The sequence below is a fragment of the Cotesia glomerata genome, linkage group LG4 (genome assembly GCF_020080835.1).
Source record: "Cotesia glomerata isolate CgM1 linkage group LG4, MPM_Cglom_v2.3, whole genome shotgun sequence".
Classification (NCBI taxonomy): domain Eukaryota; kingdom Metazoa; phylum Arthropoda; class Insecta; order Hymenoptera; family Braconidae; genus Cotesia; species Cotesia glomerata.
The window spans coordinates 16,488,944-16,507,829 of NC_058161.1; the positions used below are offsets into that span (position 1 = coordinate 16,488,944).

At 31.4% G+C, this 18,886-nt stretch overlaps 1 protein-coding gene and 1 long non-coding RNA gene across 2 annotated transcripts; both read right to left on the minus strand.

Annotated features, from left to right (window-relative positions):
• Positions 1-873: 873 nt before the first annotated feature.
• Positions 874-17,572, minus strand: LOC123263772. The gene is made up of 3 exons (XR_006509223.1): positions 17,562-17,572; positions 15,903-15,907; positions 874-1,060 (listed from the first exon to the last, which is right to left on the minus strand). It is a non-coding gene; the product is annotated as an uncharacterized LOC123263772 (long non-coding RNA).
• Positions 4,870-12,309, minus strand: LOC123263771 (odorant receptor 46a-like). Its single transcript, XM_044726741.1, has 5 exons — positions 11,847-12,309; positions 8,406-8,804; positions 5,784-5,988; positions 5,553-5,708; positions 4,870-5,162 (listed from the first exon to the last, which is right to left on the minus strand). The coding sequence occupies exons 1-5, from the start codon at positions 12,203-12,205 to the stop codon at positions 5,082-5,084; spliced, it is 1,200 nt and encodes a 399-aa protein (XP_044582676.1). The 5' UTR covers positions 12,206-12,309; the 3' UTR covers positions 4,870-5,081.
• Positions 17,573-18,886: the final 1,314 nt, after the last annotated feature.

Genomic DNA, 18,886 nt, shown 5'->3' on the forward strand with positions numbered 1-18,886 from the left:
ATCAGTGATATTTACTAATTAATTTTAAATAATTAAATAGATAATCTGGATACACCAATTATTGACGGGTTAAAAAACTGATTGATCTAAATATTGACTTACCGTAACCCCAATTATTGACGCCCCTACTGCGCATGCGTCGAATCATTTGGTTATATTTTTATTTATCAAAACTTGATATAAAGTAATCAATATTATTAAAGTTAATTAATAATAATTTCTATGAATGATTAATTATTATTAAAAATATAACAATTTATTCAAAAACTTATTTAACACCAAAACACGCCGAGTTATTTGACAGTTAAAAGCCTTGTATATAATCGCGTAACGTATTTTATACTTAAAAAAAAAGGCGTCATAGCGCTGTTGACTGGCTGTCAATATGGGATTCACCATAAAAATTATGAACTAGTTATTAACTCCCATTATTTAAATATTATAAAGCATACAATTAATTTCGATTATTCAATTTTATAAATATTTCATGTACTGTTAATTAAAAAAAAAATAGGTCATATAATTACATGAAAAAATTAATTTAAACTCGGCAGTTAAAAAAAATGCTTTTCTAACCAAAGTTGTTAAGAAAATAGACGCTCGTAAGCTGATTTGATGAACTGGTGGTAACTTTATTTTTTTTAAATAATTAATATTTAATATTTTCAACTGAAAGTGATTTTTTTTCAATTTTTTAATTAATTAGGATTTAATAAAAATTTATTTGATCGTTATTCTTATTACAGATAATTTAATATATTTACAGATAATTTAGGGTATCAATATTTAGACCCCCGTCAATAATTGGGGCTTTTACCTTACTTTTGAATGAATCAACCGATTTACACGCAGTTCGCAATTTTCACTTGTTCCCAAATTTTTCGTCAACGATTTCTCTCGAACCAATAAATAGACTTTCACGTTATTGGCGGCGATCGACGTGGATTTTTAAGATCTAAGAATTGTCCTCTGAAATCAAAGACAATCCAGGAAGAAATGTCGGAGTTATGTAAAAAAAAAACACTTTTTCCCAAATTTTTCGTTCACGATTTCTCACGAACTACACGGAAAAAAAAAAGATGATTTAAAAATTGTATTACTAATGATATAAAAATCCGATTGTAAGAGTGGCGTTAGTTTTGGTTTGAGGTGATACAAATATTGTATCACCGTGATGTAGATTCCACATCATAGTGAAGTAAATTATGAATGCGCTACACGCATGCGCCTGAATATTGTATAGGTTATATTTGTTGTTGATGTTTTGTGTCGAATGTATTTTTTTATTAATTAAGAATTTGTTCAATGCTAAAAGAATATTGTCTTGAACAATTTATTTCAACCCTAGCGGTTTCAGTGCCACCGATAAAACTCTGTAGAAACTCGTCCGAAACTCAGCGTAACGACGGAGTATAGTCAGCGCATATGGGGAGTAAACTCGGAGTATTGTGTGCAGTTGTGACACATAAAGACGATAGTGGTTAATAGGTGTTTAATTGAGATCGTTACGGAGTTTGGTTGGAATTTTGCTGGTGTTCTCATGAAGTTTTCCCCGAGTTTTATCAGTGTTTTTACGGGTTTTCTGTCGAGTTTAGTCAGCGTCGTTACCGAGCTTTTGTGGAGCTTTCCAAGAGTATTTTGCGAGTTTCATCGGAGTTTTTGATGGATAATGAATGAAAAACCGAAAAAAATAATTCGTACAGACCGGGACTCGAACCCGGACTATTTGATTTCTAGCCAAGGGATCAATCGGATCAAGCTATCTTAGACATTATCAGTATTAACTATTTAGTCACATAATAAGACCCACCAAGTAATAAACAACACTGTCTATCTTACGGAAACCGAAAAAGTTTTGAATCGCTTTATGTATTGATAAAATTCTAATTTTAGTTATGATAATATTGATTCAGTGTAACAACTGTAAACTTTTGACAATTTCTTTATGATGTCATATTTTTTATATATCATATATTTTACTTATAAACTTCATAATATATTTATTAAATAACATATTCTATGTAGATAAATATATTTCAACTTGTAAATAAATAAATTAATTAATAAAGAGTACACCGTAATTGAAAAATGATTTATTTATAGTCATCTTTGTGAAATTAATTTTCATGCCGTGAAGTATTATTAATTGCGAGTAAACTCCACAATAACACTACCAAAACTCCGAAAAAACACCAGCGAAACTCTTATAAAGCTCCGCAAAACATTGAAAAAAACTCGACAAAAACTCCCTAGAAACTCCGAAAATACTCAACAAAACTCGACGAAAACGCCAAAAAAACTCCACTGCAACTCCGAAAATATTCGACAAAAACGCGAGGAAAACTCCATAGCGACTCCGAAAAAACTCGTCAAAAACTTCTCGAAAACTCCAATAATACACTTTTGTGACTCCGTGTCGTAACTGCACACAATACTCCTTGCATACACCTCTAAAACTCCGCGTAAACTCCGCTTATACCCCGATTAAACTCCAAGAGGGAGTATACTCCATAGTAACTCCGCGTAAACTCCCAGTTTACTCTGAGTCGTCGATACCGCTAGGGAAGGTTTGAGGTCACGAATATTACCGTCAAGTTAGTCCCATTTAAAATTCATTAGATACAAAAATTGTATCACCGGGTGGCGTAAATTTAGCATCACCTCTGTTGACTTTACAAGTGATACAATTTTTGTATCACCTGATGAGACTTTAAAGCCACTTTTTTTCCGTGTAACTAACCGATTTTAATCACGTTGACGGCAATCGATGCGGTTTTTTGAGCTTAAGAGCTGATTAGTTCTTGCAATCGATTGATTCAGCAGATTAAAAGTTATTAAAAAAAAAACTATTTTTAAAAAATTTTATTTTTGAGATTTCTCGAAATCTACCCGCCCGAACTACCTTAAATAGTGAAAAATATATAGGGGCAAAGGAATTCTTTCGACTACCGTCAGTCTCGTTTAAATTGGTCAAGCCGTTCGAAAGTTATAAGAGGTTCACGTACGTAAACACACACACACACACACACACACACACACACACACACACACACACACACACACCATGCCAAGCAGAAGACCGAAGCAGTGCTTATTACCAGCCGAAAAGAAGTTGAAACAATTAAGATTAATGTCGGTGACCGAGAAATCACATCACAACCATTTATCCGTTATCTGGGAGTGATGCTGGATGCACGACTCAACTTCAAACAGCAGGTGGAACATGTCAGTGCCAAAGCGTCAGTAGTGAGGGCTAGTCTCGCACGGCTGATGCCTAACATCGGAGGCCCAATGCAGAGCAGGAGGCTACTATTGTCATCAGTAGTCACATCAGTGCTCACTTACGGAATATCCATTTGGGCTGATGCACTGGAAACCCAAGAATCATGGAGAAAAGCTGGACCAATATACCGACTGAGTGCCCTACGAGTAGCTAGTGCCTTCCGCACTATATCAGAAGAAGCAGTGTGCGTCATGGCTGGAACCCTACCTCTTAGAGTTCTAGCAGAGGAAAGACGGGCCCTTTACCAACGAAAAAGGTCAACTGCACTGAGCCCGGAAGAACTTAGAATTGAAGAACGGCAGAAGAGCATAGGCCGATGGCAACTACAATGGGATGCTGCAGAGAAGGGTAGGTGGACGCACCGTCTCATACCTCGGGTCGACATTTGGCTTAACCGGAATCACGGTGAGGTCAATTACTATCTTACGCAGATGTTGTCGGGACATGGGTGTTTTCGAGAGTATCTACACCGCTTTAAGCACGATGACTCTTCGGAGTGCCCGTCCTGCCCAGGAGCTGCTGAAGACGCGGAGCACGTCTTCTTTGTATGTCCTCGTTTCGATCCACAGCGTGAAGAACTGGAGAGGATCCTGAACCAGAGAATGCAACCAGATTCACTAGTAGAAGCAATGTTGTCATCAGAAGCTGCCTGGAACGCTACCAACACGTTTGCAACAGAAGTCCTTAAAGACTTGCGTTCCACCGAAAGAAAAAGAGCAAATAGCAGAAGATAGAAGGAAGATAGTTAACACCTTAGCCACCAGAAGGAAGAGCAGTAGCTAGATCCTCCCTTCACGAAGTAATGCCTGACGGCGGTTTCCATGAGGGATTAGAGGAAAGAAGGAAAAGGGGTTTAGGGTTTAGTGGGTAGGGGCGTTAGTGTCGAGTTAGTATGACGCTGCGTCGAGTCGCCACATATCCAGGCCAAACAGCTATGCCTAGAATCCGTAAAAAGGATTCCCCCCCTACAAAAAAAAAAAAAAAAAAAAAAACACACACACCATCGCGGGAATAGTCAGGGAAACTTCCTAGGACATTAAAACGTTAAGATCCGATGAAAACTCGATTTTCGAAAAACGGGGTGAAACCAATAACTTCCCGATTTTTGAAAATCTTCGATTTTCTTAGCGGGAAGTTACAAAAATTGCGCAAGCTAGGCTAATGATATGAAATACGGCACCACTTAATTGAATTCTAGAACTAATCAAAAAAGCCCGGTCTTGATACATCAATTTTTTCGGTAGTTGTCGTGATTACATATAAAATCAGCGTACAGACATCTGGACGTCCACGTAAAATTTTTTTCGAAAGGTTTTTTTTTTCTCAACGTAGCAAAATTAATTAATTTTTATAAAATATAAGACTGATAAATTGAAGTGTATTCTCGGTGTACATCTACTCATATTATTGTTTAAGTGCAATATGGTTGTGATAGAGGCATTTGAAGATCACAAATTTACTTAACCTTAACAGGTCGGGAGTAAAGTACTACCTCAACCGCTTCACGTTATGAGGCGTGCAATTCGAATTGGTATTGAGTCTTATTGAAATGATTTGATGTAATTATTATACATTCATTTTCCATCTCTTATATTTTTATACAATGATATAATTTGTGGTTTTTAGTAGATTTCATAGAAACTACTTAGTCTTTTTTGTTTTTTGGGCAAGTTCAGGTCAAACTTCTTTATCAACAATATGGAGAAATTCCGGCTAAGCTTGACTAATTATATAGATGTTTTTACTTCAACCTTCTTGTAATTTTCTACTACTCATATGTCTATAACAATTTACTACTTCATGGATCCCTTGCAGACTGTAAATTACTGGAACTTCTTTGATGAAGAAGATTGTATACTGAGTACGAAAATTTAACAAGCTGAAAAGTTCAATAAATTATAACATATGAATAGAGGGTTTGATTATACTTAATCTTAAGGTAGTTTTGTAGCCAAATCATATAAACTCGATAGAAATTTTTGTAATTTATCAACAAGATTGTACTTATGTGGACTTTTAGAAAAAAAATCTGGAAAACGGTTGACCCTGCAGGCTCTCCATGGAACTTTTCGAGAAAATATATATTCCGAATTTTTGAGCTCTTCGTTTTTCAAAAATTGAGTTAAAGTCAATAAATTTCCGATTTTTTGAAAATTATGCATTTCTATAATGAGAAGTTAAAAAACAAGAAAGATTTCAATTTAACTTTGGATTGCGACTACTTAAACCACCTTAATGGGTGCCTTAAGTAAAACAATAAAATACCAACATTAGTAAAAGAATCCAACGAAAGTTCAATTAACGTACCGCTAGTGTACTTTATTGGCTTAAGAGTCCTCGTTTTCATTATAAGGAGATCTTTCTTGCTTTCATTAGTCAAAAAGTACCAGTTCATTTTGTAAATCGAAATACTTAAATCCATGCTCTAAACCAATGATCAGTATTAAGTCATTCTTAATAAGAGCATACTCAAATAAATGTACAATTGAAAATACTTAACCTCCAACATAACTTCGTTGCCATACCAACAGTAAAAATATATTTCCATCAGCATACACCCAAGAAAAACTAATAAAAACACAAACTCGGGACCCATGAAAGCCAGTTTGGTCAATGATTGAACGCACATACAGAGTATCAGCGAGCTCAAAGTATATTGAAGAAAAATAACTGGTGAGAAGACATCATTGGATAGGTGTGAGTACCTGTTGAACAAATTATGATAGAATGTTAAACTTGATGTACACAGTTATAAAAATTAGGCAGTTATATTCTCCCAGGTAACATTATGGTTTTGCACAAGATTCTTTCGCCAGATAGGTGACCAAGCCTTGGAAACAGAATTGGACCATTCTTGAGCCAGACAATTAATCAAGATTATTTGTCCAGATCTGACGACAGACTTGGACAAGACTTTAATACAGAATCTGGAGCAATACTTGGTCAAGTTTAGTGACAAGTCTGTAGCCAGAATTTGTCCAGATTGTTAGTAAAGAAGTTTCACCCATACTTTCGTGAAAAACGAAAAAAACTAACAGTGCGCATTGTTCTTGTACTGAAATAAGAATGAGAACTTCTGCCATGACAACTGAGTCTCAAAAAGTGGTGGTGGAGAACTCCACTATTTCTGACTATTTTTTGGATGAATTCTGGCCACAATAGTAGTATGGGGCACATCCTGAGAGACTTGTCTAGCCTCACTCCTCCACCCTGGCGCCAGTGTTTTCCTTTCCCCTCCATTGGGACAGGGGTTTTCCCATCCTTTCCAGTGGATCAAGGGAATACCCTACTGTAGTGAGATGGGTCCTTGCAGGTTTTTCCAAATATGGGTAAGACACACTTGTCTTGTCATGGGGTGAATAACCTGGGGGGTATTGGGAGACATAAATAGATTTTTCCAATTTTTTTTTACATCTGGTGTATCTGGGTAGGTGTGTGACGGAGGTCTAAGGTTGTTGAGATTTTCTTGTTTATCCTCCCTTGGTTTTATGTACATACAAATTATGTATTTTGTAACAGGTTTTAAGTATATGTTATCACAGGATTTTCTGACTAAGTTACAGCTTGAAAAGGGTGAGGGGTTGAGTGTTCTGTAATATTTTCAGTAGATTTGAAACTAAGGTTTTTTCAAAGCACATTCAGTTTTTAACTTCTGATTACGATGGATCCCAACGGTTTAGGTGACTCCTTTGAGGATCAATGGTTTGGTGAAAATGTCTTACCTAAAATTTTCCCTGATTTAAATAATTATTTACCTGATATTGATGGTAAGTGAATATATGAATAATCTCGACGTTCTAATTAGCAAATGGTCTAACTCCTTATTTTTTAGAGGGTGATTTTTTAACATTTTGATGTAGCAATAGTCCAATTATAAATTATTTGAATGATTCAAACCAAAATATTATACCTTTATTAGATATTAATAATATTAAATGGTTTTTTAAAGTGATAATAAATTTTGAGCTAATTGTTTCTTTCGTACAAATGAAACATTCTCTGAAATGGAGTTAGACAATTTGCTAATTAGAACGTCGATCTGATAACTAGACTTTTTAAAATAATTACGTTCACAAAATTTCTGATTTATTTTTAATTTTATATTTTTAGTTATTCAAAACGGGCAAGCTTTTGGAAAGTTCATTTGATTCTAACCATTGCATAACAGCCTGGTCATCACTATCGTTTTCTGTTTGTCTACCACCATACAATACTGGATCTTCAATGGGAAGATAACCTTTTTAAAAATGAAAATTCAATTAAAAATAAATCAGAAATTTTGCAAACGTAATTATTTTACAAAGTCTAGTTATCAAATTATACCATCAATATCAGGTAAATAATTATTTAAATCAGGCAAAATTTCAGGTAAAACATTTTCACCAAACCATTGATCCTCAAAGGAGTCACCTAAACCATTGGGATCCATCGTAATCAGAAGTTAAAAACTGAATGTGTTTTGAAAAAAACTTAGTTTCAAATCTACTGAAAATATTACAGAATACTCAACCCCCCCCCCCTTTTTTTTAAGCTGTAACTTAGTCAGAAAATTCTGTGATAACATATAGTTAAGACCTGTTACAAAATACATAATTTGTATGTACATAAAACCAAGGGAGGATAAACAAGAAAATCTCAACAATCCTAGACCTCCGTCACACACCTACCGAGACACACCAGATGTATAAAAAAAAAAACGAAAAATCTATTTACGTCTCCCAATACCCCCCAGGTTGTTCACCCCATGCCAATACAAGTGTGTCATACCCATATTTGGATAAACCTGCAAGGACCCATCTCACTACAGTAGGGAATTCCCTTGATCCACTGGAAAGGATGGGAAAACCCCTGTCCCAATAGAGGGGGAAAGGAAAACACTGGCGCCAGGGTGGAGGAGTGGGGCTAGACAAGTCTCTCAGGATGTGCCCCATACTACTCACAGTCTCGCCCAAAAATCTTGATCAAATGTCTGGAATGATTCTTCAAGAATTATCTGCCGTAAATTTCTTGTCCAAAAATTGTAAAAACCTGTATACAGATACTTCATCACTTGCCCAAGACTCGACCAAAATTGCTACTAGAACTATAACTGTCAAATATTAATATTAATTTACAACTCAACTGAATGATGACTTGGTGATGATTGATAAGCTTCTCCAATATTTTGCGCTCCAATGACCTGATAGAAAAATGTGATTTTGTTATGTTCTGGTGTTGCCGATGCTGGGTTATTATTTCGGCAAAATTTTCAAGTCGGTGCTTCAAAATTCTCAACTGGCTGGAATTTTGTATCATTATACCAAAGACGATAATGTCAAACGATGATCCAATCATACCACCATAAGAAAGGGCGATAATTTGATGAAAATATGCGACCCAATATCCGGTGCTGTTTGAGTGTTGATAGGGGAACCATCCGCTGATAGGAAGAGTTCTGGTTGGAACGTTTTCTATCACTGAAGCACCTGATATAGCTATAACAGCGGCACATACTAATCCTCCATACTGTTTCGTTACATTCCTGTGCTCGAACAATAAAAATTTTCTAGGTTATAAAATTCATATTTCTTCTTACGAATTTAATCTATATATATATAGGAGACTTTCTATAGATATAGATAGTCACTCATCACGATATCTCTGGAACTATAAGACCTAGAGACTTGAAATTTGGCAGGAATATTCCTTTTGCCAAGTAGAGGTCAGCTAAGAACGGATTTCACGAAATTCCACCCACAAGGGGGGTTGCGGGGGTGTTCACGAAAAAAAATTCATATTTTTCAATTATGGCTTTTAATATATATCTATACATACATAATGAAAGTGGGTTTCGTAGACCGTCAATCACGCAAAAACTACTGAACATATTGACATGGGACTAGGACCATTCGACGCGGAATGAATTGTAGATGGTTATAGGCTACTTATTTTTCGAATTCCATCAATCCTTCACCATTTTATTTCTATTTAACTTAGATAAACATTTTTCCCGCCCATAAAAACAAAAGACGAGCATTTTTCTTTAATTTATTTGTTTTTTTTATCGGCATAAAAGGAAATAATTTTTATTACGTTACTTTTTTGAGAATTTAGTTCCATATATACCTACGCGTGGGCGAATGCGTGGGTGGAAAATATACATATATAACGAAATAGGGTTCCTTTGATAAAAGTTGACGTCAAAACTACTGAAGCTATCGGGATGGGACTGCTACCTTTCGACGCAGAATTTTTCATATATGGTTATAGGCTACTTATTTTTGGATTTTATCAACCCTTTCTCATTTTTTTTACGATTAATTTTTATATACATTTTTTCCCGCTAATAAAAACAAAAGACTCATTTTTCATTCATTTGTTTTTAATACGATTTTCTTTTGTTTTTATTACATAACCTTAATATTTGATTGATTTCACGTCATTTAAAAAAAAAAAGTTAAAGGAAGAAGCTAATTATGTCTGGTGACCCGAGAAAAAATATTTATATATAAATATATATATTTATATATAAATTGGTTATATATGATTATATATGAAAAATGGCCAAATATAATCATATCTAATTATATATAACGATATTTAATTATATACTTATTACATCTAATTAATTATTGGGTTAATTTTATGGATAGAATATTTAATATGGTCCTACGCAATTCTGTGTAACCAATTAAAATGCAAAAAAAAAATATCTAGTTATAATTTTATAGCTATAACACCAGCGGTCACCCATCCAACTATTAACCCTGCTCAATGCTGCTTAACTTTGGTGATCTCCGTGCGTCTTGAAGTGTCTGTCTGCTGTGCTGCTGTCTTAGATAATAATGATTCTATGATCTACATAATGTATCATATGAGTTTATCATAAATGGAATATAAAAATTGATTTTAATATATATTTGGATAGTCATTATTCATAATTTATTTATTTTACCGAATTTCATTATAATATAACACTTATTTAAATAATAAAATAAATAATGATTTTACTATTAGGTAATAGCAGAGCAGACCAAAACATCTCATAGGAAATGTGACAAATTTTGTGTTTCAGAATTATTTAAACGTAATTAAAAACATCATTTTACACTTTTTGTGATTACCAAAAAAAAATTTTTTTTCAAAGAAACAATTTTTATGTCTGTTAATTATATATAAGCATATATGATTATATATACTTATATATAATTATATATGGGACTATATACAATCTTGCATGGCTGTATATTGCTCCATATATAGTCATATATGATTATATATAACCTCATATACAATTCCATATATAATCATGTATGATTATATATAATTCTACATACTTATATATAATTGTATATGGAACTATATATAATCCTGCATGGTTGTATATTGCTCCATACATAGTCATATATAATTATATATGATTATATATAACCTCATATACAATTCCATATATAATCATGTATGATTATATATAATTCTATATACTTATATGTAATTGTATATGGAACTATATATAATCCTGTATGGTTGTATATTGCTCCATATATAGTCATATATAATTTTATATGATTATATATAACCTCATATACAATTCCATATATAACCATGTATGATCATATATAATTGTATATAATTATATATGTGATTCCATATATAATCATATATGATTATATACAATTATATATAATTATATAGAAACATTTTTTCTCGGGGAACTAAGTGTTGAAAATTTATATTTATATGCTGATCGTATGTTTGGTTATGGTAAAATTGGTTTCAAGAATTAAAATAGTTAGATATCTATGAAATCTACTGAAAATGTTGTTGTTTATCAACTAGGACTTTTTTAAACATAAAATTTAGACCCTGTCTATTGAGTTTCAATAACATTTGCTAAAAATTTCCTTGCAACAAACTTTTCTTTACCAGCGGGAAAAAAGTCATTGTAAGGTTTCCAAAACTTAACATTATATGTAGTAATTCGGTCAACGAACTTAGAATTTTACATACATGTTATTTTTGCTGATTACATAACTTATAAATTGTTCTTATTACGGGATCGAGGGAATGTTACTGATTAAAATGAATGCATTTTCCAAACACTGGGTATGTAAAAAACATGTTAAGTTTATTTTCTATGAAAAATTGATGTCGCTGAGAAAATTTTAAATGACAAAAAAATTCTTCGCACTTGAAGCTAGACAGACTTCAACTTTACTTATGAGACTTGCAATGACATTAACTAAAACTTTCAATACTCATTTGGAATCTGTGAAAGTCAAAACAATACTCTAATTAAATTTCAAGTCTAGATCTAAAAATGCAATTCTATAAAGCGCCCAGCGAAGCGGGCGGGTAACAGCTAGTAATTATATAATTTGCAAAGGCGACAAACCAAAAAATTTTAAATATCCCTAATTAGAAAGATTTGGAAATAACGAAACTTGAATTCTTAATATTTTAAACACTTTAGAATTTCTTCTCTTGTGAAGAGAATTAACATTATCGATCGTTTTCAATTTTTTTTTTTCACTAGGGTTATAATAATTTATTATATTAACAGTAATTAATATTATATACAAACTTGACTCTCTTGTCATATCCCAATTGTATGTGAGCTTCTTCATCGGATTTTATTATGCAAGTATCACTTTGTAATAACTGAAAAATATGTAAAATGGCATTGCGTTTAACAGTCATAAGAGTCAACTTGGCAAAGACAGTCATTATCGTAAATGCCATGGACATAGCGTGAACAATTTCATCAATATTCTTCGTTACGAACAAATCAACGATACATGAAATGCAAAAAGTAACTAATATCATTTCAATTATTAGTGTGTATAAATTGTAAATTTTTTCTTTTAAAGTTAAGCTCCATCGAAGCGGCACCCAACCAGCAAAGAGCTTGAGTACTAAAAAACTGTCAGGAAGAACCTCCATGTAGACTTGATGAAGTTTCTTTTGAGACTAAGCAAAATATTTGCTAGGGCAACGTCAGATCGAAGAAATATATTGATAGAAATAGAGACATATAATAAAATATTAAGACACGGAAGGTTAAATAATACCAGCTTAGTCATTTTACGAAATTCACTGTTGGAAAAGTGTCATTTAATATTGAATAAATAATAAAGTCTCTAAATCCTTTCTTCTGTTGCAGCTTCTGCTTGCGAAAGGAAAATCGAACATCGCTAACCTGCAATTACGAAATGTCCGGTGAAGATAGGCTATAGAAAATGATAGCTTAGACTTTCAGTGAGTCTGTTTTCGACGAACGAAAATATTAACTCTATTATTTTATTGACTTTTATTTATAATATGTCGAAAGGTTCAACTTATTATACCTTGGAGATGAAGACATACGAGCAGTTACATTATTTCGTAAACGCTTGTATATATTCCGGGAACGTGATTTTTTATGTTTTATTGTATTATACTAACCATCGATCTTCTAAGCTGGATAGAAATAACTATCAGTTATTGTATTACGTAACTTGATAGCTTTAATTTCTGTTTGAAGAACATGCAGTTCCGTAATTTGAGTAAAGTTATCACCTCTATTTAATCGAAGTTCTTACACCTAAAATTATTCATTATATTGAACAATTGATAGTTATTTAAATTATTTTTAGTTAAATATGGTCTTAATACACACAAAAAACGAATTTCTTGTGCTAAGAAAATTTTAAGGAAAACGAAAATTATTTTGGAGCAAGAAAAAATTTTCTTGACTCAAGAAAATTTTCTTGGCCCAAGAAACTTTGACTTCATTCAAGAGATTTTCAACCTTCCTTAATATTTTCTTGAGTCAAGAAAATTTATACTCCAGTCAAGATTTTTTTTTTTCAGTGTAGTCATCTTGATTTACTTTAACTCAAAGAACAAGATCTAATAATTTGAATAACCTGGACCGGGTATCGATCCCGGGTCTTTTGATCAAGTATTAAGGATTTTCCTAGATAAGCTATCTGAGATATCGTCCATAACAAACTTTCAGTCACCTAATAATGTTTTGTTTAACACAATAACAGAAAAATAGTTATTAAAATGTAGTCCATATAAAGTTTGGAAAATCCAAAAGTGCACGCCTCATAACGCTCATTTATTTTTTAAGAAAAAAAAATCTAAAAAGCGGTTGACCGGCAGGCCATCTCTCCCAGATTAAACAAAAAGATTAAGAAGCATTTGAAAAGGATTTAATTTTTAATCCTATTGAATACCCCCAAATACTTTTGACTCATTTTAAATACACGCTTTTGTTTAATCAAAGCTGGAACTTCCCGCTTTTTTCGAGGTTGAAACGCTCGAAAATTTTCCAAGTGTTTTATTCTTGAGAATTTTGAGCTTAAAAATTCAAAAGTTTTATGAAAAAAACGATTATTTAGAAATTTTTAAGTGGCTATAACTTTTGAATGCGTCGTTCGGTTTTTTAAGTTTCAAAAAGTATCTCTGAAGTCTAAAGTTGATTAGTCAAATTTTTCGAAACTTATTAAGAAAAAATTTGAAAAAAATTTTTTTTTTTATTTTTATTTTTTGAAAATCTAATGAAATTTTTGAGATCTAATAAAAACTCGGCTGTGTTACAGGCCTGCTCATAAAATCTCTACTCACAGCGTGTAAGGACATATTTACTCAGATACATTTTGATTCTAATTCATTTTTATTCAGATACAATTTGATTCGTTTAAATTTCTATGTCAATTGAATTAATTCAACTTTACTAAATAACACTCATATTCACATAGAACTCTAAACAGTTAAAACTGTACTCGAATATAACAGTAGTCACCATCAACCCTGCTCAGTTTTTTTTATATTAATTTTCACCTCTATTCACTTTAAGTATCGCTCAGTTATATACACGGAGAGAACAATGTGGAAATCATTCCTATAATTTTAATGAAATATTTTCCTATACCATTTTAGGAGCGATTACTTAAATTATGGGAATTGTACCCATAATTTTTGGGAAATGTTACTATAATTATGGGAATGATTCCTATAATTATAGGAATGATACCTATAATTATAACTGTAATATCGGCATGATTCCCATAATATATATAGGAATAGTTCCCATAATATTATAGGAATGATGCCTAATAATATTGGAGTAATTTTTTTTCACACAACTGTGGTATTTAATTAATTATTTTTAACTTAATTTATTTTTTTTTTTTTTTTTTTTTTGATTAAATGATTCTTTTTTTATAATATATAAATTGATAAAAAAGTTATCAGTACACTGAGAAAACAGTTCATTTAAATGAAATGAGGCTCGTTAACTATAAATCTGAACAAAAACAGTTTCACTGTAAAAAAATAGTGCCAAGTCCACGTTCATAAGACTATTAAGAAAAAAGAAATTTTTTTTTTCTTTACAAAAAGATATAAATTAAAAAAATTAAAAAATCCAAGTAACCGATATGATTGTATAAGATTTTCGGAAATTAAAAAAAATTTTGTTGTAAATTTAAAAATTAAAAAAAAAATTTTAGAACGTATTTAGTGTGCGTGATTGCAAAATATTTTTTTGCCCTCCGGGCGGAAAGTGGCAACTTTCGTCCCGCTGCGCTAAACAAAGTTGCCGCTTTCCGCCTTCGTCGAGCAAAAAAATAGTATACACTCCACGGGAAGTAAATAAGAAAGCCTCAGATCACATGTTTGTCAACCTCGGCTTCGCCTCGGCCGACAATTACATGTGATCTGAGACATTTCTTACTTTACTTCCCTAGGTGTGTAATATACTATTACTTTTAATGAAATTCGTAAAATCTATTTACTAGGATTTTAATAAAATTGAAATACACAATGACGCACACCAAGTACGTTCCAAAATTTTTTTTTTAATTTTTAAATTTACAACAAAATTTTTTTTAATTTCCGAAAATCTTATACAATCATATCGGTTACTTGGATTTTTTAATTTTTTTATTTTATATCTTTTTGTAAAGAAAAAAAAAATTTCTTTTTTCTTAATAGTCTTATGAACGTGGACTTGGCACGATTTTTTTACAGTGAAACTGTTTTTGTTCAGATTTTAGTATTTTTTGTAATTATAATAAAAATTTACAATTGGTACCAACTTAAATCTCGCGTTAGCTGCATTTTTTATAGCAAACTATCCCCTTGAAGCTACAGTTTATGTAAAAATAATTCCAGCGCACCCTGGCGGGTATAGATGCAAGCTGTGAGATTTATTTTTTTAACTGTAGTTTCCCATCTATTGGAGGATTACCATGCATTCTCAAATTATTTAGTCTGTGGCATGTCACTTTTTACATCGAAAAAAAGTCAGGATCGAAATTTTTGAGCTTGCTATAGTTTACGTTGATAAAATTTAATAATTTCAAGTAGATTAATTGTCATAATTGAATATAATGAACTAATATCAGTAAAATAAAGTATGAATTACTGTTATAATATAAAATTTAGGAACAAAAAGTACCGTAGAATTAAATAAAATTTTGCAACCTCGAAATACCGTTCTGCTTACGGTAAACACACTCGGTAGTCTGGCGCTCCGTTTACAACGGATTTGAACGGAACTTGGCGCCAGATTCTACCGAATCTGTGGATCGGTAGTCTGGCGCTCCGTTTACAACGGATTTGAACGAAACTTGGCGCCAGATTCTACCGAATCTGTGGATAAATCTCTTATTTAAATATCACAAGAGATGTTTATTTGATACAAATAAATTGATTTATTTGAGACAAAGTTACAGTTTATTTGAATAAAATCCAGATTTGTTTATAGTTAACAAATATTTCTTTGGTGCTAACAATGATATATTTCAACCAAATCAGATTTGTTAACTATAAATAAATGGTATGTTTGAATATACTCAAAGCGATGATTTTTAGTTTTAGGTTCGGAAAGTAGTAAAAGTAGACATATCAAACGTTTGGGGTTAAATGGGCAATTCTTTTGAAATTATTAATTATACTGAAATTAACAATAATACTATAAAGTTAGTCGACGTTTTTAATTTTTTTTTTTGATTTATTATATTAGATCTGGAAAATATTTTTTTAAAATTGCACTTATAATTTTTCAAGTTTTTTACGAATGAAGTTTTTTAAAAAAATTTCTTTTGTAACAATTTTTTCAATAAAAAAAATTCTAAAAATTTTTAGATGACGGCTAACTTAATTTTCATAAATTAACAGACATCTGTCAATTTTTAGGACTTTTATAATAATAAAATTATCACGAAAAAATTTTAATTAAAAAGTTCCACGTCTAAAAATTAAAAAAAAAATTACAAGTGCATTAAAATATGTTTTTTATCGTTGATCATCTGTAATAAAAATTAAAAAAATTGACAGCTGTCTGCTAACTTCAGCATCATAATTATTAATGTCTATTATAGTTAACTATTTCAATACATATTTGTCTAAGCATATATGGACACTGTTATGCATTAATGTGTTAAGTGCTATGGAAATCCTATGTACTTAACACACTATTGCATAACAGAGTCCATATATATATTTTTTTTTATTTTATTTATTTCTACAAAAATTAAACAAAATACATTTGTAAACTGAGTTAATTTTCATTATTTATTTTTTACAAATCACGTCGAGAAATAACAGTGGCGACCGTAGCGACACCAAGCGTAATTTACTTAAAGTGAGATTTGTTAATAGTTAACAAATCTTTATTTAAATGAAATAAATGAGTCGATTCAGTTAAATAAACCAAAACGAGGTAGTATTTGATTCAAAGTGTTGTGAACCCGAAAGGATTGATCACAACGCTCTCTATATATTAATATAGAATTACATATGAAAAAGATGGCTGCAATAAATGACAGCGGGAAAAACCCAGGAAGATTTAAAATATATGTATTTTATTTGTAATAGTATCGGTAAGAAAAATAAGAGTCTTTAAAAAATTATAAACCTTTTTTCCCGGGCAAGGTCAAGCAATTTTGTGATCTTTAAATGTCTCTATCACAACCATATTACATTTATACAATAATATAAGTAGATGTACACGGAGAAAACACTTAAATTAAACCATCTTTTACTTTCTAAAATCATTTCATGTTGCTATTTTGAAAAAAAAAACGTTTTGAAAAAAATTTTACGTGGACGTCCGGATGTCACCCCATTTTGGATGTACCAATGATTACTCCCGAACAAATTGATATTTCAAGACCAGACCTTTTTTATTAGTTTACAAATGCGATGAACTGGGTCCGTATTTCATATCAGTAGCCTAGTTAACGTATTTTTTTTTTAAATTGAATTTTTATTAAAATTTATTACGATATAACCGTACAAAGACAAACGAATTTTTCTTATTTGTCACGTGAAAACTATGGCGCCACTTGATAAAGCTAGATTTTTTTAGACTGCGTGCGCATATAACAAGAAAAAAGGGCGCTGATATTAAAAAAAAAAAAAAAAATACTCTGTAAGAAATTACTTAATTATAATTTTCTTTTTTTTATCAGTTACACAATTTATTTTTTTTTTAAAAATGAATGAGCGTTATGAGGCGTGCACTTTTGGATTTTCCAAACTTTTTATTACTCTTTTTATTATCATAATCCCCTAAGTAACTTATTTTCCAAAACGTTCGCTTAAAAAAGGGATTGCTCGAGTACTCAAGACTAGGTCATAAAAACCAAGCATCCATGCGGGTTGCATATAGTGTGAGAATGTCGAGTCGCCGTGACGTCATCGCAACATAGTCCCATTTTTGCCAACTCGAGAAGGGATGCTTGCCGAAGACAGGAGTCACAGAGGCGCACGCAACTACCCTCACTACCCTCTGAGACTCTCCCACTCCAAAGGTACGAACATCTCAACCAGGGGAGTCGAAAATCAAGGAACAAGAAGACACTTATCAAAAAGCAAGACTGTAGTACACTACGCAAATTTTTCTTTTTCGAAATTATTGTCGGTACTTTTTATTTTGTAACCTATCGAATAATAAATAATAGATTTGCGCGCAAGGCAAATCTAAATTAAACTAAAAAAATCTGAGCGTTTTAAATTCATTGAATATTTATATAATTTATTTAAATTATTCAAATTTAAATCTATTCTCCCGCCTTAATCTATTTACTGCGAGTTGAACCCTACCGCGTTCCAACGGGCGAATTAAAAGAACAATAAATTTACTATAGCCAATTCGGGGCTATACAACAATATATTTGAATAAAAGAAATTTGTTAACATTAAATATATATTTTTAATTTATTTCAAATAAATCTGCGCATTTGAGCCAAACAAACTGTTTTTTCAGTGCAATAATATTTATCATTATTATTATTATTAAATTAATCAGTTGTGGTAGTTGATATTTTTTTAATCTTTAATGGTATACATGCTTGTAAATTAAAATAAAATTAATTAAAAAAAAAAAAAAAAAATTTCTACTAGAAAAAAAAATTTCTTAAACAAAATAAAATTTCCAATGGTTTTGAAATTCCAAATTTTCACATGTTTTCACGGCTCAACGTATGTATTGTAAATAAATAATTTGCTTTAAAAATAAAATAAAATTGTAAAAATAAACAATGAATTTCCATATCTATTTTGCTTCTCTAATTGTATAGTGAGAAAATAACCCTTTTATTAGAGAAACTTTAGAATTGCTACAAT

Bases quoted from the DNA above. Each gene is read 5' to 3' on its own strand.
- LOC123263771 (XM_044726741.1), bottom strand. From the start codon at position 12,205: ATGGAGGTTCTTCCTGACAGTTTTTTAGTACTCAAGCTCTTTGCTGGT. The intron at 5,989-8,405 runs GTTGAGTTGTAA...TTTGTTCAACAG, and splicing joins CATCACCAAGTCATCATTCA to GTACTCACACCTATCCAATG. The intron at 5,163-5,552 runs GTTGGTATTTTA...TGAACTTTTCAG, and splicing joins CGTTGGATTCTTTTACTAAT to CTTGTTAAATTTTCGTACTC.